We start from the raw sequence: 27,891 nt of genomic DNA on the forward strand, positions 1-27,891 counted from the left end.
ACTGGAATGCTTATCTTTTTTTTCCTAGTAAAATTACGAAAAAATGTAAAACTTTTAAGACTTTTTACAGGCTCAATCTGCATATATACACATGTCTATATAGCAATGCATGCATAACTTGGCAAACAAAAATGAGCAATTTAGAACAGATTTGTAATTAATCTGAAGAATTCCTCCCTTACAATGGTACAGTTTGTCATTGTGCTTGATCTAAAGTAGAATAAATTTTATCAACCATTGTTAAATTACGTTTTTTATTGGTTTTGGGAAAAAAAACAAAGCACAGGTTTGTGTCAAGCTTTAAAGGTGGGAAATCTCTTACAATATCACACTTTAATACATAATAGTCCCTATTTTACTCCTTGACCTTATTTATCCAGCTTGGTTACAAACCCAGTTAGTGGTGACAGCTTCATAATTAGTTCTAACAACAATGCCTTTCAGTAACCTCTGACTCAAAACTCCTCATTGTCACATTCATCAACTCACTATAACCTGTCGTAGACTCCTGCTGTGTACATGAGAAAATGTAGTGACAGATGAGGTTACTCATTACTGGAACACAATTAAATCCGAGAACCTTCAGAGTTATATCTTTCCTTTGGCAGGGTTAATTTATGTTTACATTCCTGTATATGTGCAAACTTAAATACATACATTACACAGGTACACACACAAAGCATACAGAATGCACATAAAACAAGGCAAGTCATTAAGATGCACAAAGTCAAATAACAAGTCTGACGTCAATATCGACAATCTATGTGATGGCTATATGTATACACAAGTCAGAGTACACAAGAGATGCAGAAACCCCAGACAATGTCACATGGTAGACATGTGCAATTAGTTTCATTCCGAATGTACATTTTGATATATTTCGTGAAATATGGGCATTCGGATGCTTACGAATGTTCGAAGTTTGAATTGCCAAATTTCTAAAGTGCAGAACCAAACTGAATTTGCCAAAGTTCCAAATTGCTGAAGTTCCAAAGTGCTTCTGATTTCTGAAAAGTGGCAAAACAAGTGGTTAGGGCTAGGAGTTAGGGGCAAAACAAGTGGTTAGGGGTTTAGGGTTAGGGGTTAAGGGTTAGGTTTAGGGTTACGTTTTAGGGTTAGAGTTAGGCTTAGGGTCCCAATTACCGAAGTTCCGAATTGCATAGTTCCAAATTGCCCAAGTGCCAAATTGCCCAAGTGCCGAATTGCCAAAACGAACAGAATGCCATTGGTCCATATTGCCGAAGCAGACACATTTTTTTCACTTACCCGAATTTCTGAACCAAAACAATTTTTTTTACCCATGCACATCCCTATCACATGGTATAATGATGGTGCATGGTACAAGTATTGCATTGTTTATACAGCATAGCAAGAAATATTCATGGAATGTTTAACTTCTAGAATAAGTGAAAATGTACACATTAGGTACATAAAAGCCTACAGTTTTAAGACAAAGAATGTATATGCCAGGTTGCTGAACACTGAAAGATGTAATGAGACCAGACCAAGGCCAAAACTGTGAAAGGTAAAACTATGAGATAGATTTTCATCTCATAGCCAGGCACAGGTTAGGAATGAAACTGATTAAACAACTATTTACATATACATGTATATATGTATTTGTTATTATTATTAACAGCAAATGCAGCCACTCTGACATCAGCTCACCTTGCCCCAGAAATGATGGTTATTGCTTGAAAGTCACTACTCTTCTCCCAAATGCTTCCCTGCTTATCCATGCAAATAAGAAAAACTTTAAAAATATACATGATTTTCTACAGGCAATGCTATTAGGTTATATATTTAAAAAAGAACCAATGGCATGTAGGATTACTGATAGAGCTGGTAGTAAATATCAGATGAAATCAGATAGTGAATGATGTCTCTGATAAGTCTTCTTTACTGATTATTAAATGAGTGGACTAAGAGTAATTCCACGTTATTCTAGCCTGACGAGATTCTAAACAACTATATAGTGAAAACCAAATCTCATTAACTCACTCAGTTCTATCTAATTATTTATATCCTTGAGTCAGACTATTTTCCATTAAAGGACCACTATAGGCACCCAGACCACTTCATCTCATTGAAGTGGTCTGAGTGCAGTGAACCTGTCCCCTTTTCCTTGTAATATATAAAACATTGCCGTTTCAGAGAAACTGCAATGTTTATATGCAGAGTTAAGACTGCCTCTAGTAGCTGTCTCTGAGACAGCCACTAGAGGTGCTAGAGGTGCATGGATATTAACTCCATGAAATGACACCGGACGTCCTCACGGTTTGCATGAGGACGTCTAGCGTCTTTTAAATCTTCATAGGAATGCATGGATCAAATGCTTTCCTCTGGAGAAGGCCTAAAGTGCGTGTGCGGTGCTCATCATGCATGTGCTTTAGACTCCCCCAGTCAGCTGACATCGGAGTAGGAGGAGGCAGACCAGCCCTGAGAAACCTGAAGGTGGTGACTATAACACTTTAGTGTTTCTTTATCTGGGCAGATGGAACTAGAGCTGTCTTATTTCTTTCTTATTTTGTCATAAGTATAAGAATGACCTAAGCTAAGAAAGAAGACACGTTTACCATGGACTTGCTGTTTATGTCTACTGTTGAAATTCCTTCATTTACATTGATGTTTATAAAGGTTTGTCTTGCTGTCAAACACATGAGCTTGTATATTTTTTTATGTGTTATACTATCTTCATGAGTATACCTGACATGTGTGGATTCCTTACATACTGGCCTTTGTCACTCCTGTTGCACGTTTGTTCTAGGCTTCTAACACTCTTTCCATAAAGTGTCCTGGTTTTAATATTTTGTACATTTGCTTCTCAAACACAAGATCTACTATATTCAATATTTAGATAAATACACTTGGGAGATTTAAATATGTTTCTACTTATCTGACTAGCCTAACAATTCACATAAAGCCGTGAACCACTGAGGTCATTTTCTGTTTTGTAAAATAGTAGTTAAGTGAAAAATGAAAGTTACGCAGAATCTAAACCAGATGGAAGTTTACAAAACGAAGCTTGCATCTCTAATTGGGAGCACAGTATGGCTGTAATAGATTTTCCAAATTACAAATAAAATGGTTGTGTTTACGTTACTGTCAATGGCTTTAAGCTTCAGCCAGAGAAACAAGCAAGCGTGCGGTTGTGCTAAGAACCGAAATGTAAAACCCATTTAAGAGTTTAGTATCATATTTAGAAATTACAATTACTGTTGTATGCATGTGTGTTTAGTGGTGTTTATTTAAACATAAGCTCTTGTAGTGGAGAGACATGGATTCTCGAAGGAATCTCGGCAGGAATTTAATGATCAGGTAGCAAACACAAGCAACTGTTGAGATACTGTAACATATGCCTCCAATTCTTCTTCAGTATTCCTGTGCAGTGAAATTAGCTAAAGCTGTTCGGCTCAGTACTAACACCTCATTATTTTATTCCACAGTATTTATTCCAATGTTTGACGCCTCATGAAATTACTGCTAATGTGTTTTAGAAGGGCAAATCTGACACAAGTGAGAAAAATAAGATTTCCCACACTCTCTTGCCTGCTGGTGTGTCCTTCCCTCCCCTGGTAGAAGTGGCGAGAGTAAATAGTTAATTTGCTTCAATTATGAGCCTGTCCTGCTAAATTAGCAGCAGCAAGGATATGAAGAGGCAGAATTATGCTTACAAGATGACAAATCCTTAGAGTCCACAAACTGATGTCTTTTTCTTAGATGACACAGTAAATTCATTCATTTTTTTTGTCAAGTCAATCAATGCAATTTTTTTTTCTTTATCAGAACATTTACATTCCTTGTTCTCTTGTCATTCTTCAATTTTATGTAAAGGAATGTTTAACTTAATCTACAATATAAATGTTATCTCAACAGCATAGACAATATGTAAGAGATTTTAGTTACACTAAACAAATATGGTTGGTTGATTGTTGCTGTTTTTCTCTGGTAGTCTCTATTAATTCTGTCTCCAAACTTATGGGTTTAGATTTTTTTTTTTACTAGTCATTGTATTGTTGTTGTTGTTGTTGTGACTGTGAGGTCTGTAGTTTTGTTAATTGCAATTGTGATCTGAAAATGAAACCGTGAAATGAAGCTCTAGAGCCCTGAAAAGGGCAGACATTCAGTTCATACATGCATAGTTAACATGGGACACCATGGGTATTTATTATTGGTTTGCTTGTATGCTATATTAGGGTAGTGTCTTCTTCCAAAAAATAACTCATAGGGGAATTTAGATTTAACTGCCCCAATTATGTCTTGTTACAGTTCTCAGAACATGCATATTGATTATGTAAGATAATCTTTATTTCCATGGTGATCATTTGGTTTGAGTACCATCGAAATTACATTTATTTACAATATGGGCCTTGCATACAATAGTTCTTTGGGAATTTTTCAAGCAAGGTGCCACAAATCATCTGGGGTCTTTCTTCCCCTCTTTATATATTTACAGAGTTATATGAGTATGTTTTCCATGCTGAGAATGTGGGTAGAGTACAGATTGTTTAAAATATAGGTATTGGAAACAATGGTTCTTTGGGATTAATATCTAGTTCTGGGTCTAAGTAGTTGATAGTATTTTATAAAAAAAAATTCAAGTATTGTTATCATGCATTTCCATTGTACTCATCTGACAAGACTGCCACTAGAACAATTATAATTAAAATATAGCTTTACCATCTTTCAAACTATGCTTTTGGGAATTTTTAGGTAATCCTGGAACCAAGTTATTATATTTCCCTCAAATCAAAAAAACCTAGTGAAGAGCTTTAGCAGGACAGGATCACCAGTGCTGTGTCTTCACTAATAGGAGAGAGAAATAACTGTAAAAAGAGCAAGTAATCCAGTCTATTATGATATACACAAAGCTGAAAGTTTGCTCTTAAAGGACCATTATGGGCACTCAGACCACGTCATCTCTATGCAGTATATTGCCCTGTCATTTTGGTCCTGCAATAAATAAATTGCTGTTTTGTAGATAACGATAATGTAATGTCAGGCATAGAGTTACCCTAACACGCAAAGCTAAAGGTAACTGTAAAGGTACATGTACCGGTCCTTAGCGTTGCCGGGTTAGTGCCTGAGACAGATTTGTGAAATGTCTGCAAGCAGACAGAGAATAAACTAGAGATTAGGATTATAGAAATACATGGAATTGATAGCCAGGCCAAGATAAGGATAACAGAGATCAAGAATAATCAAGAATATTTAAACAAGCCAAGGTCAGAAAACAGAAAATCCAATACACTGTATAAACACACTCTCAGGCAACAAAAACCCCAACAGGGCAAGGAAACAAGGACAACCAGGAAGTATATATACCCTGTACGGGTTACTGATTGGTCAAAGAGGACTGTGATGTCACAAGCCTGTACACATCATCAAAAAGCGACATAATTGGAGCAGCAGGACAAGATCCTAAAACAGGGGCTGTCCTGGGTAAAGAGGAACAGCTCAAAGGCCTTCTGTGAGAATGTCCCTGACTTGCTCACCTCCCTAACAAATCCAGATATAGCAAGACATTCTGACTTTTGAACATTCCGTGTTTTTTTTCTCCGGCATCCATTTTCCACTACTCAGTAACTTTAGTGTATGTTTTGCAAGGCAGTTGTCTGGTTAACATGGTTCACAGTTTGGTAAATAGATCTCTTAGTTCCAATGAACTTTAGTGTTCTCTAAAATGTAAAATATTATGATCTTAGTAATGTAAAATAGTAGTTTTTGTAGTATTATTAAAAAAAATCATGAACATTTCAGTAGTAGTTCCATAGTGATATTAATAAAACATTTTTATCCCTTTCGGATATATGTTGCCCACAATCTGTCAGTTTATACAATGCATATTGCTTGTCTAAGCCAATGTTTTAAATTAATGGAGAGAAGTATGAGACTTCTGGTGTATTCATCAAAATGTCTTAATAAAGATGTAGTAGACATAAAAGGAATCTAAATCACTAACTACTGATGGCAATATGTTATGCAACATCATGATTCACTTGTATTTTTTCTTTAAGGTGTACAAAAAGAAAACAGAGGCTGCCAAAAAAGAATATCTTAAGCAATTGGCTGCATATCGAGCAAGTCTTGTATCCAAGGTAACTTCAAATATTTATGGTATACTTTAAATCATTATCTCTGCTATGCTTCACTACAATAGTTTCATTAAGTGCAAACGTTTCAGTCAGTGCTTCTTAACCTTACAGTCAGGATCCAAAATGTGTCCCCCATGATATTTTCCATTGGTAAACATTGCTTAGGTCAGGAAGGTAATTTTCTTCACTGCCCATAATCAATAAAATGGAAGGATGAGTATTAACCAGGAGAAGTCTAAAGAAATTGTTGCTGGATTGATTTGTTATATAGTATGCTCCAATTGAACACAGAATCACTGAGTTGCGTTTACAACTGTTTACAACTGTTTAATAGTTCACTATGTGAACAGTTTATATATGATTTGGGTTCCTTTCAAAACATGTTAAGAACCTCTATTTGTATGATAAAAGTAAGAAGAATTATGTTCACAAGAACAACACCAGTTGAGAGTTTTATAGTTAGTGTGCAATAAACAAAACAAATCCATCAACATAAATGTATTGTTAACATGACACTCTAACCATTTCAGTACCAAACATGTGTATTTCACAAAGCAGGTAAGCTGGGATTGAAAGGCCAAGCATATGAAAGCTATGTGTCTGGCTTCTCAAACTGAAACTTAAAGAAACACTATAGTGTTAGGAATACAAAGCTGTGCTCCTAACACTAGTGTCTCTCTGCCCCTGCGCTCCCCCCACAACCCTCCCAAGCCATGTAAAGGGATAAAAAAAACTTTCCTGATTCAAGCGCTGAAGTCCCTCGGTGCTGGAATGGCCTCTTCCACCAATGTCAGCACAATCCATCTGGTAGACAGCCACTAGAGGCAGTCTTAGTACAGTCTTAGTACTGCAATTTAAACATTGTAGTTTTTGTAATTCCAATGTTTTACACTGCAAGGTTAAGGGAACAGGGACACTGCAGGGACAACTCCTTGATCTTCGAGTTTAAAAAGTAGGTTTTCATGAAGTAACTAGAGTGTTGTCCATGTCAACACAAGACTGCTTAGTTGTTGTTTTTTCAATAACATAATTTTCCCTCTACTTGACAATTTGTGAAAAACTTGAATATAGACTGACTTTAAATAGCTTTCTTAAACTGTTTTATGAATATGTTGTGCATGCAAACCACTTCAATAAGATAAAGTGGTCTGGGTGTCATAATGTTCCTTTAAATCCCCTTATGTTTGAAGGGAACTTAAAAACAGAAACTAGAGTCAGCGCTAATTATATCAAAAGAAAGAAAAAGGCAGCAATCCCAAACAAGGACTCCCTCATGTGTCCTTGAAATAAATGGAAACAAACAAACAAAGGGATGGGACTGTGCCAATAGGCAAGGTAAATAAATGTAAAGTCCTGGTAGAGGTAGTGATAATACAACAAAGTCCAGTATAGTGGAACTTGGATCCTAGATTGGTCTCTGGAGTTGTAGGGTTCTGCTCCTTACCGGTTTCGAATGTATAGAAGAGGGCGATGAGTGATGAAATCGGTGGTCCAAGAGATAATGTAAATAGAAGAGGTCTTACTCACTTTTTGTAGAGCTTAAACCAGCTCTGGTGTGAATAGCTTGCAGCGGTATGATTCCCGCTTATGGGATGTGCGGTGAGTATCCTCTTCGGTGCAGTAACAGACAGCCAGTAGGAAGATAAAACTAAAACAATAATGGTGCAGTATGTTCCAAAAATTAGATGGGTGTCATAATATATATACATAGTCTGTGTGATAAAGGTGCTTAAATATTTCTAGTATCAATTATAATTCCGCTGCAACACTCTAATGGGAATCCCTCTCCCCACCAAATACATACATAAAAAGAAGTGGAAAAGAGCCCAAAAAGCTTTTAACCTCAAGAGTGGAGCGTTAACCACCTAGCCTAAGTGGGAATATATCAATGTTTTCAGAACTTAAATGGTAATGCAGTCCTGTTGATATCAAGGCATATAAAAAAGAGAAAATGGGGGGAAACACATGTTTTCTCTTTTTCTCTTTTTAATATGCCTTGCTATCAACAGGACTGCATTACCATCCAAGTTCTGAAAACATTGATATATCCCCATTTAGGGTAGGTGGTTAAATTTCAACCACTTAATGCTCCACTCTTGAGGTTAAAAGCTTTTTTGGGCTCTTTTCCACTTTGTTTTATGCATACTTTTTACATCCGTTTTACATTGTATTTTTGTACTGCCTTTTATGAAGAAAAATATTTGCTAAAATATCACACTTTTAGTTTGATCACATTAGGTCCCATGACTATTGCTAAACTTATTTAAATACAATTTAAATATATATATAAATATTTAGTAAAAATAAATAAGCTTTGAAACAGTGTTGAACTCTCTTCATATTATGTTTATGACATGTCTCTGGAAAATGAAAGTAAATCTTATACATATGAGCTCGAAGTGCCTATTTATACAAGCAAAACTGCGAAAACATTTATTTTGTATTTTTTCAATTTTAGTGTTGTAATGTTTGTGTGTGTTCAGTTGTAATTTGTTTTGCAAAAAAGAAATTGAAAAAAAAAGAAGGGAAGATTTATTTTCTTATATTTTTTTTCATACTAATTGATTAGGTAAACATATATGTATTGCATCAACTTAAACCCAAATTACAATAGGTTTTCTTAGTTTAAAATGTACCCACTTTTTAGGAATACTACTTAAAATATGAGATGGCAAAATGCCCAAGACAGGCCTGACCTTTAGCAAGGACAAAATCCAAACTGAACTGAAGCTTAAAATGATTAATGCATAGTGATTCATGTATGTACAAACAGTACGAAAATACTAATGATAAGCAAACTGATCTTCCTATCTGGTCATGAATAACATCTAGGATTTAAAAATATTTTTTTTTTATAAATTGTGATTTTATCTAATTTAAAAAATTAAATTGGGTACTACAGGCATATGTTTGCAGTATATTATTATTAGTATGATGATTATGATGTGCTCCCCTAATGTCAAATAGTAAATCAGACAATGTCTTAAAACCAGACTAAGAATATTCCTTGGAGGATACTGTCTGTTTGTGACTCAATATGCAAATATACACTTTAATCATGATAGTAATTCTTAAGACTAATATTATTAATGTATTTTGTGTACCATGAATCAGAGCAAGATAACACGTGAACACTTATTCATGCTAACTCGTTCTCCACACAAATCCAATGACCTATTTCACAGATATATAGTTTTATTTTATTTATTTTTAATTATATATTTGATGTGAAAGCTTATGGAAATTCCAAAGGGTTAACAAGGTACAGGTTTAATTATTTTATTATATTATATTTGCCAGTGTTCCATATGAATGAGCTTGTTCTGTGGAAATATATAAACAATATAATTTTTTTCTGCACAGTTCTCTAGTTCCCTAGAGAAATAATGCATATTCACTCCATAAATTGACCTAGTCCAAACATCACACAAATTGCATTAATTGAATTTGCAATGCACAGCTAGCCCCTTGAGGGGTTCATTGAAAATCAATCTTAAATTCTAGTCAGTGAACTTGCAATTTATCATGCTAATGGACTTTTTGGTAACTAGAACTAACATTTACCTTCCGTAAACATCTCTAACCAGTGATGGTAACCTATGCATATCTAGTTATATTGTATTAGACATGAAGGGTTAAAGTAGCCTTCTTAATTTTCAATTGTGATTTCTTTATAAAACACAAAAAATCTTTGGGGTCTATCCAACATATTCATTAAATGGTTTAAGATAGCTATTTAAAGCCAGTTTATATTCAAGCTTTTCACAAATTGTCAAGTAGAGGGAAAATGATTGACTTGGAAAAAAACAACAACTAAGCAGTCTTGTGTTGACATAGGTAACACTCTAGTTGCTTTATGAAAACCTACTTTTTAAACTGGAAGATCAAGGAGCTGTCAATCAGTATCAAGGTTGATATCAAGAAACAAAGTTCCACTGATAGCACTGAGCTAGCATGAAGAAACAATAACAGGAAATATAATGACAAACATTCAGAGTCCCTATGCTGTCCATTAGACTGTGATGTTTCACCTCCATACCATGTGCAATGGTAGGTATAGAAGAAAAAAACAAGTCATACCAGAAAAGTCTCCCCTTAAAATCCTACCATAGATCCCATGCAAGGGTGTGTGACATTATATAAATAGATAAAGGCCATATGGATATTTACAGTTCTTCCTCAATCCATTGGTGCATGCATAATCCAAGAGTTGGTTGTTTTGATCCTTTTTTAAAATGGCAAGCTTCATATAATGTAGAACTTAACTGCCCAAATAAATGACTGTGTAGAAAATATCTCACAATATAAATACAATAGTCCGCACACAGGATTGGGCCCCTATAGTCCGTAGAAAAAAATAAATGGAGGATATGGAAAGTATGAAAAATGTGTAGACCAACACTCAACAATTTGGGAAATATGAACTCTAACATATCCTACAAAAAGATAACAAACACAACAAGATTTTGTACCACCTCATGACTACATTATTATGAATCCTTTTGAGTTAAATGAATGTTGTCCAGACCTGTTTTGTATTAAGTGATCTGCTACCATATTTAATTAACCACCATGTCCTACACGACAATTTTGCTTTTAGCCTCTTTTCCACATTCCTTCGTTCTCTGCCCCCCAGCCCCACTTTTTGATATATTTTCATTTGTATTCTTTTGTTTTGCTGTTAATATGTTAGTAAGCAGCCGGCACTTAACTTAAATTACTAGTCACCATTTTCTTGAAGATAAACTGTGCAAATCAACTGCAAAGTCCACACTTCACATAACAAAGGTAACCAAGTATACACACTTTTATAGTGACCCCAATTTTGTTATTTTTACTATGTACCAAGTCAGCAGAACTGATTATTATTTTTAATCATTTTTTTCAACATTTCCCAATCACTAAACAGATCTTGTAATAAACATTACCAGCTGCACTTTCTATATGTACTACATTTGTTTAACAGAAATATATTTGATGTCTGTCTGGAATGCATGTTTGCATTATATAACAAGAACGTTAGTTTCCATTCAGTAATTGCCTGAGATCTGTGTAATCCTTTCAATTGAATGGTTAATCTACAGTAGAGCTACGATCATCAGCTCAAATATTGGTATCCTTACATTATTGGATCTTCCTACAATATTGAGAGAGAATATTACTTACAGTTATGACAGTGAATCATTAATGCACCATATTTGATTTAGTTATACAGCACTTTATAGCATTATTGCTGTGTGTGCAAGCTTTTAATGCAGTGCAAGTTTGGGTAAATCATGTGGTTGCAAAGTTAATACAGCATGTAGTGGGCTTAATACAGCAGGTGTGTAATTTATCAATATAGGTTTGCATAATAGTCTGAATTCTTTCAAACATTTGGTATGATGAAATGATTAACAGAACATATTGGAGTTTAGGTGTGGTCATAGAACATGGTAGTATTTGGGATTCTGGGAGAGGTTTGAATTTATATATGTGAAAGAGGCCATAATGTGCCCTTCGACTAAAGTACCTCCCCTTTCTGCCACCTAGCAATACCTTTGCCTTTATTCAGCGTAAATCGGCAAAAACCTTTTTCCTTTATTCAGTGTAAATCGGAATTCACACAACTCTAGAGCATTCACTAATAGTTGTTTGAGAAAATTTGTAGACCACAAAAAGTTATCATTAGCCTCAAATAAAATTAAATTCTCTCTTGAGTAAAGTCAAGAGAGAACATATAATATTATTCTCTAATTCAGCTATTTTAGCTTGGCTGTTTTGGCACATACATTTAAATTAATTGGTCAATTTCTGACAATTCCTTGTAGGTGTAACATGCTAGTAAAATGGGAAGTATGGTGAATTCTACAATAGAGAGTGTGAACCTGTACTTTTATATTTTACTTGGGGCAATGCTAAAATTACCAAGTGTTAGACATGCCCATGGGATATAAGAATACATCCAAATTATACAAACTATACATTTTGTTTAAACAATTTTTATTGAAGGTCAAAAGCAGTACAGAAAAGTGACATGACAATGCTGTTGAGTTGCAATTTATAAAAGTAAGTAGAAATAAAAAAATAAAAATAGGCAGAGAACTGAGTCCAGGTAAAAGTGTTTCTTAACATTGAAGAATCCAACACCATATAAAATAGGTAATATACTGGCCCAATCCATTTAAAAAAAAAAAAAAAAATTATAGTAAAGTAGAGTTTGCTTAAATAACAGGACTTAAAAATACAGAGAAAAAGAAAAAAGGATTTGAACTAGGGACAGATATAGGGGAGAAGAAAAGAAGGGGAACAAGGAACTGATATAGTAAGTGTAAACATTTTTTTTAAATAAATAAAAAGGAAGATTGTGGTTAAAGGGTTAAAAATGGAAGAGTGTGGTAGAGGTGAGTACATGGCCGATGTGGAGCAGGTAGGTATACCTGAGCTTCTAAATTTTGTTGTATTTTTTGTTGTATTTAGGAAATGATTCTTAAACTTTAGCTGTTAATTCCTCCATGGGAATTCCAATTTTTCGCAATGCAAATGTGGGTTATGTACAAATCCTATGTGCTAGTTTTTTTCATGTTTGCAGGTTCTTAGTTTTGACGGTTTGCCATTTAGCAGGGCAACTCACATAGACATTTTTGAGGAAGACTCATAAAAACAGGAGGTATCTTTAATCTACTCTATTGAAAGCTTTCTCTGCATCAAGGCTCGAAAGAATTATAGGAATCTTGTTACTTCTTATAATATTTGTAAGATTCAAGGTTCTTTTTACCGTATCATGTACCCCTCGGTTAAAATATAAAGCCAGTTTTATCTAGAGAGATGATATAGGAGAGAACTAAGACTTTTGGCTCAAACCTTTGCAAACACTTTTATATGAACATTGACCAGTGATATCGGCCTATGTGGTGATAGTCGTATCCTTACCAACCTTTGGGATAGCGGACATTTTACTAGTTAGTATCTCTGATGGTGGTTAGACCACAATAAAGCTATATAGTTTATGCAAACATCCTAAATGAAAAATATGTGAATTTAGCTATGCTATTTGTTAAATTTAGCTTACAGGATTTTGTCTAAATCCAATGAAAATAGCATAGAGACATAACCTTTTACCTCCCATGGCAATAAATTGGTGCTCTAGGCAAATATCTAGTATGTGTGATGAGAAATCCAGGCTTATACTGAACATGTATACTTACATTATCATAGTTTATATGTTTTACATTATTATTATATTTATAGAACAACGTGAAACACGTAGATATGAAATTAACTAAGAGAGTGAGTCAACATTATGATGTATTTTTTGTTATTTACTAAACTGAATTACAAATTTTACCTAATTGGGTCTGACTGGAAAAATGTCTCAAAGTGTTAGTTTAGCATATTAGTCAAATGGTGTTTATTTATCTGCATTAAATTAATTTGTTTTGTGGTTTATTCTTTCAAAAGAGCTACAATGATCCTGCGGATGTAAAGACATCTCAGCCTTCACAAATGATGAATTCAAAGCCTCCAGTGTTTCATGGACCCACACAGACGCATTCCACACTGTATCTCAGCTCACCTTATCATCAACAGTCAACGATGAGTCCTCATTTATCTGCCATGCATCCCGGTATCAACAGGAATATAGCTCCTAAGCCCAACAACCAAATGCCAGTGACTGTTTCTCTAGCAAGCATGGCTGTATCTCCTCCTCCCTCTCTTCAAATGAGTCCACCTCTTCACCAACATCTGCATATGCCTCAACACCAGCAAATGTCAATGCAGCAGTCCATTGGCAACCATCAACTACAGATGCAGAACCAGACAGTTTTACATTCATCAGCAATGCATCAGGTGGGTTGACTATGCCTTTATTGGTTATTGATATTTTTCACATACCATAAAAAAAATACTATATTAAATACCTATATGGCATATAGACCAGGAGTAGGCAACATTCGGCACCTCAGATGTGGACTACAGCTCCCCTAATGCTTTGCCAGCATTATGGCCATAAAAGCACTAAGAAACATGTAGTCCAGAACAGCTGGAGTGCCTACCCTTGCCCTATACCATGAAAATATATACATTTCTATATATAAACAAAATATCTATGTACAAATTGTCAACATAAAGCTATATATTTTGGCATAGCAATCAAATTGTTTTAGTTAAATATAGATGTCAGTTTCCATATATATTAAATTATTTTTTTATTTATAGATAAAGGAACAAATATACAAACATATAATAGACATCTATGTAAAATGGAAGCAAAATGTAAAATATACACTAAATTTTCAGTAAGATATCCAGTTTATGCAAGTCTAAATTCAGATTCAAGGTAGTAGTGTGTACCATGACAGATACACTTCAAACAACATATCTTATTTTTTAGCAGAGTGAAATAGTCATATGTTCTCATAATGCCTTTATGTGTCTCAAAATGATTTCTTATTTGGGAAGTAGGTGAAAGAAAGCTGTATCATAGTGTTTCCTTCAGACTGCTGAAAAACCAGCTAGATAAAATATAGATAGATACAATATCTCTCAATAAAATAGTACCAAACAATATTGACTTATATAGAGCTAAAATAAAAAAAATGTATGCACAAAAGATTTTAGAATAGTCTATCATCTATCTATCTATCTTTTATATAATGCACACTTACATTACAGTTTATACTTGTCAACAAGCTAACAACATTTATTTGAGGAAAATGTATTTAAAATTCAAACAACTTTACTTAAAATGCTGTATATGTGTTTTTTAAAAACTGTAGAAGGAACAGAAAAAATGCAATTTGTACAACAGCAGTGTTCATCATGGCTAAATACTATGTTATGCATTTTGAATATTTTACTGTCAAAGAAGAGCAACTGCAACATTATTTTATACGTTATTGGATTAGACTTTGACTATTAATAGAGATTTAGGCATGCAATGTATATTTTAAAACTACAACATGTAACCAATGGGTTGTTGGAATACTTGAAGTAAAATAGAGAAATAGCAACAGACATTTAATTTTTAAAGGGGAAAGACTAGCCAAATAAATGGACTAATGGGAAGGTTGATTGCTAAATACCGATAAATCAAAGAATAATAAAAACAATTCTCATGGGAATTTTCCAAGCCAAGGATTATAGTGATTACACTTGGCCATTCGTTTAGATTAAAGAGAAGGCTCTTTCATCATTAGAAAAACCACGTTCTGTCAGATGAAATTCTAATTCAACAGTTGAAGGTTAAGGAAAATACATGATTATAACCCCAAGGGAGCTCAAATACAAACATTAAGATTAGTACAAAAAGTAAACAAAATCATTTATCTGACTTTAACATTAAATTATTGTATGATCACAAATTTGACATCCATGTAATTTCCGCCCATTCTAATAAAATTTAAACAGCTTTGCAAACATTACTATAATTTAGAAAACATATATGTTTGTCTTTCTCTTGCAAACAAGTCCATGAAAACCTAAAATATCAAAACTCTAACATGTTCTTTTTGATTAAATACATTTCAGTTTGAGTTCCAGCTATGCAACAGGGTGCATTTTAGAATATACAAAAATATCTGTAGATGCTTTCATATCATAGGTTAGGTTATAGGAAATTGTGTTTATATTTTTAGCAAAATAATACAGAACAACTAGCCCACCTTAAATATAAAATTAAGCTAATTATAACCATAAGGTCCACCTCTGGAGCATGCTTTCTTTGGGATTGTTAATCTACTATAGGTTCAGTTTAAAAAAATGTATGGTTTAAAAAAACAACCGACAGTATTATGTAAAAGTTGTTGGAACAGAAGAAAATGAGAATAATTGCAACACTTTTGTTATAACTATGCTGTGATCAATCTCACAGTAAGCACTTCAAGGGAATATCCAAGCTACTCTGAGGGAAAGCTGCCAAAATTCCTTTGGGGCTTGTCACCTGTGTGGCCTGGGCTTTAAGGTACTAATTATCCTTAAAAAGAATTTCTTGGAAATTAAATCTATTCCTTATTCACTGAGAGTTTCTGGTAGAATATTACCTTTGTCAAGGTTACTGATTAATAATAAAGTGAAAGTTAAAGTTGTTTCTTCCACCGTACTAGAAGCCTTTGTATACAGAACCTAAACCAAGGATCTAATCCAGAAATGAGAATAGGAATAACAAAAGTGTGCAGACCTAAAACAATCACCAAACAAGATAGAATATGGACCCAAAACCAGTTAGAAGCATGCAGGTCAAGAACAACAGAAAATCACAGAAGTGGAGATAAAGACAAGGTCAGGATACCAGAGATCAGGACTAAACAATAACTAACATGGTCAGGAACAAAGAATCGCAGGGAACATGTAACATGTACTAAAGAAAACGAGTCCCCTGTGGAATTGTGCATTAGATTGAGTGCCAGTTGGGCTACAGTAGTCAATACATGTGCATATGTTCATATGAGATTGTCCTAAATAATGCACAAAAAACATGACAGAATTGCTTAAAGATTTCGATGCTACTTAATGAATACATAAACATAACATAACTGCAAAAAACAATATTTACCACACAGTTTACAACTATGAAAACATTCATAACCAAGTTTTTATCTTTATTTTTATTTTTTATAAAAATAATTAAATAGGTTTTTCAGATCAGTTATAAGCATGAAACATGTAAATACTGGTTTGTTCATTCTTTGCATTTAATGATAATATCCGGGCTTGTCGTGGATTGATTAGAATTGCAGTAGTGAATAACTTTTAGGCTTGGAATTGACATTGTGAACCCTTCCAATAAAACCTAAAGAAAAGCGACTTTCTCCAAAACTCCAACATGGCATTATTTGCCCCAATACACAACTCACTGTAGGTATCTTTTCTATGTGTTTAGTTTATTGTTCATGTTATTGTGTGTTAGTGTAATGTGGGTTAAAGTGTAGGGTAGTGCTTGCGGTATTGTAGGGATAAAGGGTGGACTTTACTTTAAGAACAGCAATGGGACAAACATGAGTTAGAATTGCTAAAATATCATCTAAAACATGATCCAGATCTACACACCAAAATAACAATAGCAATAACAAAATAACACACACATATACACACGCACAAACAAATGTTATAGTGACCTTTTCTAGTTCCTAAAAAGAATTGGGAGAGCGACTGGGCATGATTGTAATCTAAGAATTCTGTTTCTCTCTCTGCACTGAGTGAGATATAAAATTGATAGCATTTTGAAAAATGATGTGCTGTAACTTCGGCCTTCTCTTCACATTGATTATTATATTTATTTGCAGAGTTAGCAGATTGTTATTCTAAATCTGACACACAAAGCTTGAATTATATTGAACGAGCTCAACATACAAATATTTTTCTCTAGTATATGATTTTAAATTATAGATTTTTTTCAAGAATACTGTACACTCAGAAAAAAAAAACTGTATTATGAGAAAACCTAGTGTTGTCAAATGGATATCAAGAAGTCAAGAAAACAATTATTGCTTAAAATAATATTGTATATATAGTTATGACAAAGTCTCTGGCTTACAGGGTTCTGCTATGGATTGCAGGGTTTTATCCACATAGCATGTGGCACCATGTCAACTACATCATCTCTCAGGAGCACACTTTAACAACTTTAAACAGTAAACAAATCTATTTACATTGATGAGGAGAATGGCACTTTGGTTGCAGTATCCCCACATAAATAATTATCAAGTGGGGGGCATGGCTTGGAGATCACCTTATTCGGATGCATGGGGTAAATTTCCATCCACACTATGCCTAATTTCTCTCAGATGGCAGATATTCTACCTTTCCATCTCTTGCCTCAGACACTCCATCTAATTCTGATGTCTCATATTCGCTTACACATGACCCACCTGCCTCGGATAGAGTGGCACTCGCTATGTTGCAGAACTTCCAGGCTTCGATTTTATCAGATTTCTGCTCCGTGACCACAGATATCCATAAATAATTGAGAATTGGCAACCTGTACCACCTGGAGGCAAGAACAGATGAGTTATGCCTGGATACACGCGTTGCTTTGAATGATAGTCATTCTACAGTAGTGCAGACCTTGAGCATCATTCCAGGAGGAACAACATACACCTTAAAGTGGTCACGGAAACCATATATCTCTCTGAGCTGCCGACTCATGTGACAGATATTTTTAAATTAGTAGTCCCTGATGCAGTTCATAAGGACTGGATCCTAGACAAGGCCAACCGTTTGCCCAAACCTAAAGGCTTCTTCTGTCCATCAAGTAGTGTTAGTAAAGGTTTATTTTTACCACATACTCTTGTTTACTTGTCCTGTATTGCAATATTGTCTTATATTCTGATTTATCGGCACACACTTTGGTCTGAAAGTGCAAATTTCTCACAGTTACAAAGATGTTATGCAACCACGGTATTACATACAACTGGGGTTATCCTTCATGCCTTTAGATATGGTGGAATGGTATCCAGTCTGCATTTTTATCTCCAGAAGATGGTATGCGACTAATGAAAGACTGAAATCTGTTTTTGAACTCTCCAACTAAATAGAAAGCTGCTTCTCCCCTACCCAAATTATCTCTGACTAGCAAAAAGTGAATTCCACTTGATGGTTTTTACAAGGAGGCAATCTGAACATATTTCTGAAGTCCCCAGTGGTCTCACTTGATGAAATGTAACCAGCTGGTCATTCCCTGGTTCCAATTACTTGGAGTTTAATGAACTCACAACATTGTGTTTGTCTTATTTTAGCTTTTAGGTGAGACCACCATATTTGGCACCAAACTTGAAGTTCTCCTCAACACTTTTGTCCTCTATGACTACATATTAGAGACGTGCTGGGTAGATAAGCTAATGCTAGAGAACCTGACTGAGGTTAGGGTTGAGGCCATTACCTGGTCTGCTCAGGCCCCAATAATGTTTTGATTCTCCACCCCACATCCCTCTAAGAGCCTTGGAAAAATAAGCTGAAAAAAAAAACAATAATTAAAAAGTGAGAAGAAACTATATTCTGACATTGTTTTTCAATTAATTCTACATACAATGCCTAATATGATCCTTTTTCAATTATATTATTGCTAATAAAAAAACTGTTAGTGCTCTCCATCAGGCGGTCATTTTAGAATCTTATGGGTGTCAAATGATTCCATATAGTGCTACCTTTTTGGTATGCTAGTTTTTGTCAGTGCAAATCACCTTGTTCTAGTTTATGCTATTACGCAGGATAACTCTCCAATGAATCTTCCACTGATAAGTGGCAGAACTGATAGAGAAACACAAGCATATCAATGATGATAAAACATAGCAGCAATTTATTACAAAACAACAGTATTGCCTTACATTTAAAAGCACACTGCTGGCAGCACAAAAACTTCATCGGAATGAAGTTGTTATGGTGTGAGTAGATCCCTGGGAAATCAATGGGTTAAAAATTTTTTGAACAGTTTAACCCTAAAGTGTTGAATCCAGCACTCCATCACTGTGCCTACCACCATAAACCAAAATCCAAGGCTTGAGTCAAGAATCCTCAGACAGGGGAGCTGCTGTTAGGTTGAGAGCATCACTTAGCACTCTCAACCTATCAGTAGCTCTCCATTTACGAAACGGCTTGATGCCTTGGAGTGAGGCAGATGTTGGCGGACGGAGCGATCATGTTAATGGTTTAAGCCCTTGAGGTAAGCCAGTGCCCAGGGACCTCCTTGTATGATAACAGCTTTATTCCAATGAAGTTTATATGGTGCCTGGAGTGTTCTTTTAAAATGTCTGGAGTCCAATTCTCCAATAAAATAAAAAAAGGGTTGATATACATAAAGTTCCTCAGTAGTTTCTTCTCTAGTATGGCGTCTCTGCCTTCTTCTCTAGTATGACTCTCCGCCTCCTTCATTAAGGTTACTAACACTTTTCAACTGTTCCAAATCTGCTTCCTCAAAGTTTCAGTAGAAAAAAAAATAGTTTTATTTCTGCCATAAAATGTTTTGGTCATTAGAAGAAGCAGATATTTGATGTACAAGTAACCCATTCGCATGAAATAAATCTTTCAATACATGTATTTAATCTCTTGTATATTAGCTTGTCATCTAAGGAGATCAGGTTGGTAATTCTAGGCATGACTGAAAACAGTTGGTAGCTCTCTCCTGAGAGTAACAATGCAAAACATCCAGAAAATATAATTGAACCTCCAAGCACTTGTTTTACATGTTTTTGAGATTTGATCATTGTTAGTTAAGGATGTACAGCAACAGCAACATGCAGAGACCAAAGCAGGCATGGGGACAGATAGAGTTGTTCAGTGTTGAGAAATCCATACGACAAAATCACATTGTGCCTGTGGTTTAATGTTAAAACACAAAAATCAATCAAATTTTGATACAAGTGCATGAAAGAGACACAAATTAAAGAGCCATGTTATTTAACTTCAAAGGCAGAATTCTATCACAATGTATCACAATTATAAAATATGTTTAAAGGACAGCATGATTGAAATGTGTTCTAGTAGTTGATCAGAAAATTAGCTAAGGTGATGGTATAATAGATGACCCTTTAAATTAACTTTTCCAGTTGACAATTAGTGAATAAAAGGATCATCATATCAGAACACAGCAAGCTTTATTCACAAATAAGTTTGTGAATTGACTACTCAAAAATTCCAAACACAATTAATTCTTCTTATCAGCTAATGGGCCATACAATTTTATTTGGGATATCAATTCATCATAATTCAATTCTTTAAGTGAAAAAAAAAAAGATTATGGTGTCTATTTAGAATGTATATGTAGTTTTTCAGTCATATTTGAAAGAAAAACAAAAAGTATTTCAAGTCAGCCCAACTATAGGAAAATAAGTAATGACTTCAGTGGACCCTGTAATGATCTAAAGATGCCATGAAACCAACTCGGATAGACATCTTGATATTGATCAGTGGTCTATTAATGTTGCAGTGCTCAACAGTGAGTGTGAAATAGCTAGCAACATGTAGATAGTGTGCACCAAGTGTGCTATCAGGAAATTTATATATACGTTAGCTTTGAGATCTTAGCTGGGAAATAGTTAAAATTAACAGTGTTATGGATTCCCGTGATTTACTCTAAACTATGTAAAGCTACTTCTAATCACACACAGGGGGCTACTCTGGCCTATGGCAGGCAATTAACAGAGCAGGAGATAAGAGAAACTAAACAGTTTCAGGAAGTGTGTAGGGAGATGATGTGATCACAGCTAGAGAAGGTGTGGCTACAAAACAAAGTGATTTAACCTCTAAATGGCATGATCAATACTCCAAAACTTTCACTACGCCAAAGTTGTTTTGGTACCTAGAGAGTCCCTCTAATTGTAACGAATTGCAAAAATATAGGTGAAAATACCAGAGGAAAAACCTTGCAACATAACTATGATTCATTGGCTACTTTAGCTTAAAATGTGTGACATGTTTCTCAACGTGATATTTTGTGAATCAAAAACAAATATGTCTAGAACACTCTGGAAACAAACAGACTGACACTTACAGTATCTCACAAAAGTGAGTATATCCCTCACATTTTTGTAAATATTTTATTATATCTTTTCATGTGACAACACTGAAGAAATTACACTCTGCTACAATGTAAAGTAGTAAATGTACAGCCTGTATAATAATGTAAATTTGCTGTCTCTCAAAATAACTCAGCACACAGCCATTAATGTCTAAACCATTGGAAACAAAAGTGAGTACACTCCTAAGTGGAAATGTTCAAATTGGGCCAAAAATTTCAATATTTTGTGTGGCCACCATTATTTTCCAGCACTGCCTTAACCCTCATGGGGATGGAGTTCACCAGAGCTTCACAGGTTGCTACTGGAGTCCTCTTCCACTCCTCCATGACGACATCACGGAGCTGGTGGATGTTAGAGACCTTGCGCTCCCCCACCTTCCGTTTGAGGATGCCCCACAGATGTTCAATAGAGTTTAGGTCTGGAGACATATTTGGCCAGTCCATCACCTTTACCTTCAGCTTCTTTAGCAAGGCAGTGGTCGTCTTGGAGGTGTGTTTGGGGTCTTTATCATGTTGGAATACTGCCATACGGCCCAGTCTCCCAAGGGAGGGAATCATGCTCTGCTTCAGTATGTCACAGTACATGTTGGTATGCATGGTTCCCTCAATGAACTGTAGCTTCCCAGTGCCGGCAGCATTCATGCAGGCCCAGACCATGACACTCCCACCACCATACTTGACTGTAGGCAAGACACACTTGTCTTTGTACTCCTCACCTTGTTGTCGCCTCACACGCTTGACACCATCTGAACCAAATAAGTTTATCTTGATCTCATCAGACCACAGGACAGGGTTCTAGTAATCCATGTCCTTAGTCTGCTTGTCTTCAGCAATCTGTTTGCGGGATTTCTTGTGCATCATCTTTAGAAGAGGCTTTCTTCTGGCACGACAGCCATGCAGACCAATTTCATGCAGCGTGTGGCGTATGGTCTGAGCACTGACAGACTGACCGCCCACCCCTTCAACCTCTGCAGCAATGCTGGCAGCACGCGTACTTCTATTTCCCCAAGACAACCTCTGGATATGGCGCTGAGCACGTGCACTCAACTTCTTTGGTTGACCATGGCGAGGCCTGTTCTGAGTGGAACCTGTCATGTGAAAATGCTGTATGGTCTTGCCCACCGTGCTGCATCTCAGTTTTAGGGTCTTGGCAATCTTCTCATAGTCTAGGCCATCTTTATATAGAGCAACAATTCTTTTTTTCAGATCCTCAGAGAGTTCTTTGCCATGAGGTGCCATGTTGAACTTCCAGTGACCATTATAAGAGAGTGTAAGAGCGATAACACCAAATTTAAAGGGATACTGTAGTGCCAGGAACACAAAGCTGTATTCCTGGCACTACCAATCCCACTTTTGTTGCCAACAGTTTAGACATTAATGGCTGTGTGTTGAGTTATTTTGAGGGGACAGCAAATTTACACTGTTACACAGGCTGTACACTTACTACTTTACATTGTATCAAAGTGTTATTTCTTCAGTGTTGTCACATGAAAAGATATAATGAAATATTTACAAGAAATGTGAAGGGAGATATTGTAGGTCTTTCTCTAAGTGCATTAATTATGATACGATCCAAACCAATTAAAAGATACAAACATTGTTCAGAACACAAATGTTTGATAGCTTACATTCCATCTCTAGAATGGTTACAATGCTAATGCAAATATTTTTCTGTTCAATGTCACATTCAGCATAATGTATTTAAAAAAACAAAAAACATTGCATTTAAATATTCATATCAATAAATTAAAGAGGATTTGTTACAGATTCCAAAGTATGCATCGTCTTCATTTGCAACCAACAAATGCATTTCTTCTGTTGCACGGGTCAGCTTTTATGGGCAACACAGATTTACTTAATTCCCAGTGAAACTCCCAACTTAATTCCCAATGAAATTTACTCAACCTTTAGGTGACTAAGCGTAATGAGAGATACACCTAGTCAAGGATCACCATAATTGTGTTGTATTATATCAGTTGCAATTATTGTAATTCTTTTCTTATCCCTTGAAACATCATAAACTAACTACAATTCTATGTTATTCATTTTCCCTATAGTCACTGTATATGTGAAGCTATTTTCAATCTTTGTCTCTTCTCAGCAATGTAAATTGAAGTCATTTATTTTTCTTCAGGCTAAAAAAATGGAAGCAAAGCTTTGATAGACTTTTTTTTCCATCTACCATGACCTTGACAAACCAATCTCCACTGTATACCAAAGACACTTGCAAAGAATTTGCCTTGTTGTTTAACCGCAGGGCTTTTTATTCCCTTCCCTTTAAAAAGATTGGTAATATTTTGCCATTTAAATTTCAGGTAATGATGTCATACTTATAATTACTTTCTAAAGGTTAGCAAGTAATTACTTGATCTTCACTTACATATAAAATAAAAATAAAAAAAAAACCACATTCTGATTCTTTTCTAAAATACATGTTTTTAATTATGTGGACTAGCTTTGCGATTATTTATAATTAAAAAATAAAAGTTTTAAATGCATTAAAATAAATATTACGTGCAGAAAACGTTTTCACCATCCAGGAAGGACGAGGAAGGAAGCTTAACTAACCAGATCTGTTGGTAGAACTTAATTTTAGTTAAAAATATGTGTACCAAGTCATCTAACCACAAGCATAGTTAAAAAAACTAGGCTGCGTAAGTCTTTTAAGTCAAAAAATTTGAATCAGTTGCTGCCAATGTTCTATTTTAAATACAGTATACCAATAGAAGAGGTAGGCAAATACAATATTCTATTTCCGGAGTGAAATATCGGTGATAATTTTATTACTGGTAGACTTGTGCATGGCCACTACATCCAAAAATAAAACCATTTTGTGCATGTGGTGAATTGGCTTGTCAGAATTTCATCCACTGAAAAAGATTTAAGAAATCAAATTAGATGAGTGTTATAATGGGCCAATCAGTGTACTGCAAATTATATACATAATACATTTGATTCACAGACCAAGTGAGAATAAGTAACCAATTGAGGGGAAAAAAGAGGGTTAGTAAAAAAAATCTGTAGTTATTTATTCTCATATATTCATTAAATATATAATATGTAAATAGATATTTTTTTACTGTTTCTTGTTTTTCGCTCTGTTGGTCACTTGTTACTTGATATGTGAATAAAATCAACAGTTAGTGCCTGTACCCTAGCCATCAATCTTCTTTGCTATTGTTTCTTTCCTATCAATCGTCTCTTTTATTGGCAACACAGGTGAAACAAATGAACATGCTTGTCCATTGTTGTTTGTTTCATGGTTAGTCCATATGGTGATTCTGAAATAAGGAATTTGGACAATGACAACTTGCAGATCTTAAAAAAAACAAATATCAAGTCTATTGTCTGGTTTATGGTTTATACATTGGGAGAAGCAATCTCCTACCCTACTACGAGATATGGCATGGGTAGATTGTATATCATTCATTTTCATGTATTCATCTTTTATTCTGTGCTCCATAATTACTTCATCGCTGGACAGTACAGCACACTTCCCATTACATCAAGTCAGAATTAAAATGATAGTGGGAGGCTACAGCCTACATTTTCTGTATTCATCTGGTCAGAGGGGCAATCACGTCATGGCCTCCCTTGCTTGCCCTCCATTGCACCTCTCAAGTTCCTCACATTCTATTATTTTCTACCAGTGCATATAAAACACTTATTTTTTTCCTGATAGTATTTGCACTTTACTGATAGCGTTCAAAAGTTTAGCAGATTTAAAGAATGTAATCCAGGGTTTAAGAATATTTAAAAAATTAAGATGTTATTAAAACGGACCCTACTAAATGATCGTTTATACACGTATACATTTAAAAGAAAAGAAAATATGCTTAGAAATATGTACACGAAAAAAATCATAACATTAACTATGGATGTTAAATTGTATATTTTATGACATGTCCCCGAACACTACTATTACAGTAATAAATGGAAGACCACCAGACATACAAAGGAGAGAACATCATTTGAAAATGCAGTTAAACATAGCTGCAAAAAATATAATCCCATCAGGGTTCTCCCAAAAGTCTTCTCTCTAATAATAAATACGGGTGGACAGGACAATTTATTGACCCAAAGAGAACAATTCTGGATTTATAGAATGAAAAGTAAAAAATCTCCATGGTAAAATGTAATAGTGATGTTTGATTAATTTTTGAAGGATTAGGGCAATTAAGGGTTATAGATATTGGGTGATGATTGTGTGACCAGTGTGCTTATAAATATGCAAACTACAATATGGCCACAGCTCTTGATGAAGTAAGACTACATTAAGCTTTGAGTAATTTAGATTTTTGGGCATTCTATTTCTGAAAGTTGACAAACAGACCAATTTTTTATTGCATGAAAGATTTTGTTACTGTCTGAAAGCTCAGTCTTAACTATACCCCTGTCTGCTAACCCATGAATTGCTATCAGTCAATTGCAAATCTAATCAAGCTTTTAAATTAAGAATATATGCAGATGGGAGAAATGTAACATCTCCTGCGATCTAAATTAAATTAAGCTGTAAATTCTAAATGATGTCACGAGGTGATTCGCTGATTGTGAACTAATCATTGACTAAGTGGAAAGGAACCTGTTGTAACTTACCCACACTGGGAGACTATTCCTGCCTACCTACCCACCCAAAGACCAGTCAATTCATATAAAGGACATAATGGAGTTTTTCAGAGCTAAATACATTTTTTAAACTGCTGCTGATGTTGTATACATTTAAGCATTATCTGTGAAAATACTTTATAGTGCTGTATATTATATAATTGTGATTACTGTTGCCCATTACTACATTTCTCAACTTAGACTGTAAGAAACACCCGATGGGTAAAGAACCTTGAGAAATGATGTTTCTACAACTATCCCAGAGTTCCTAGCTTAACATGCAAACGAGCACAAACAGGCACTGTGTTTCAGACTTCATCAACATGATTAGTCAAATCCAATTTGAGATATGTGGGTGATACGCAACATTAATTTCTCTATTTGCACTGGGAGGTTTTATCACGTTTGGACTACTCCGAACGTTTTTGTTAAAAACATATGTATTTATTTTTAGCATTAAAATGTTTCTTCCTTGTTCAGATCACTGAGCCCTCGCTTGTTAGAAAAAAAGGTTTTAAAATTCCTATAAAATGTAACTTTATTCTAGCCACAGGACCGACTGCTTGCTGCAGGTGTGAAGTCATCAGTTCCAAGTAGGCAGTCTTGGTGTTGTTTTCAACTCTGGCCTCACCTTTGAGCCTCATATCCAGTCTGTTGTCAAATCCTGCCGATTCCACCTTAAAAACATTGCCCGCTTCCGCCGCTTCTTACACTCTTACACAAGTTGCTACTAAGGAGCTTGTCCATGCTCTAGTAATCTCTTGCATGGACTATTGTAACTCTTTCCTAATTGGTCTTCCCAGTAGCTGTACTGCTTTGCCACAGTCTGTTATGAACTACTGCTGCCATACTGACTTTCCTCTCCTGTCACTCCTCTTACACCTCTCCTCTCTGTCAGTCCTTACATTGGCTTCCTTTATCCTATAGTGTCAATTCAAAGTACTAATCCACACCTATAAAGCACTGAATTTGTCTAGCTCCTCCTATATTTCTTCCCTGATCCATAGGTATGCCTATTTTCGTTCTCTCCACTCTGCCCATGACCTTCTCCTGTCTGCTGCTCGAACACATACGGCCAACTCACGCTTGCAGGACTTCACACAGATGACTCCTTACCTTTGGAATAGCCTTCCTACCACCATCAGACTCTTCCCTAGTCTTCAATCATTTAAGAAGCGCCTCAAAACCCATCTCTTCAGGAAAGCTTATGGCTTCCTAGAATAACCTCTACCTCACATACCTGTAAAGCACTACAGAATATGCTGGTTCTATATAAATACCAATAATAATAATAAGATAATACGTTTGGACCTTTGATCAGTCCAATCCAATTATTTTCATGCAGAAGCATTGGGGACATAGGGTTACATGCATGGAATAACTGTGCTGAATCCAGTGTACATTGAGAAGTTCATTAGATGCATTCAACAACATCACATTGTGCATGATGATGCCAAATGTGAAAACCTTGCAAAATCTAAGGTTTTAAGGAGAAAGCGTCTCTAGAGTCTATCAGTCAATTTTAATATTATCTGAGTAAAAAGATTACATTTATGCACCAATTCCACAAAATTTTTCCACTAGAGTTTTTCACTTTTTTAGTTTTCTATTTTTTTTTTGTATTGTTTTAAATGGATTTAGCTATTAGTTTGCTATTTAATTCAAGATGTTTAGATACTCCATCTGTGCATACCATTT

The 27,891-nt window shown here is 35.1% G+C and overlaps 1 protein-coding gene across 1 annotated transcript in view; it reads left to right on the forward strand.

Annotated features, from left to right (window-relative positions):
• TOX (thymocyte selection associated high mobility group box) overlaps positions 1 to 27,891 on the forward strand; it is a 283,911-nt gene that overhangs the window by 252,244 nt on the left and 3,776 nt on the right. Inside the window, exons 6-7 of the mRNA XM_063450412.1 lie at positions 6,018 to 6,098; positions 13,536 to 13,925. Of these exons, the coding sequence (XP_063306482.1) occupies positions 6,018 to 6,098; positions 13,536 to 13,925 (471 nt within the window). The remainder of the gene's footprint in view (positions 1 to 6,017; positions 6,099 to 13,535; positions 13,926 to 27,891) is intronic.

The sequence above is a fragment of the Pelobates fuscus genome, chromosome 4 (genome assembly GCF_036172605.1).
Source record: "Pelobates fuscus isolate aPelFus1 chromosome 4, aPelFus1.pri, whole genome shotgun sequence".
In the NCBI taxonomy this organism is placed as follows: domain Eukaryota; kingdom Metazoa; phylum Chordata; class Amphibia; order Anura; family Pelobatidae; genus Pelobates; species Pelobates fuscus.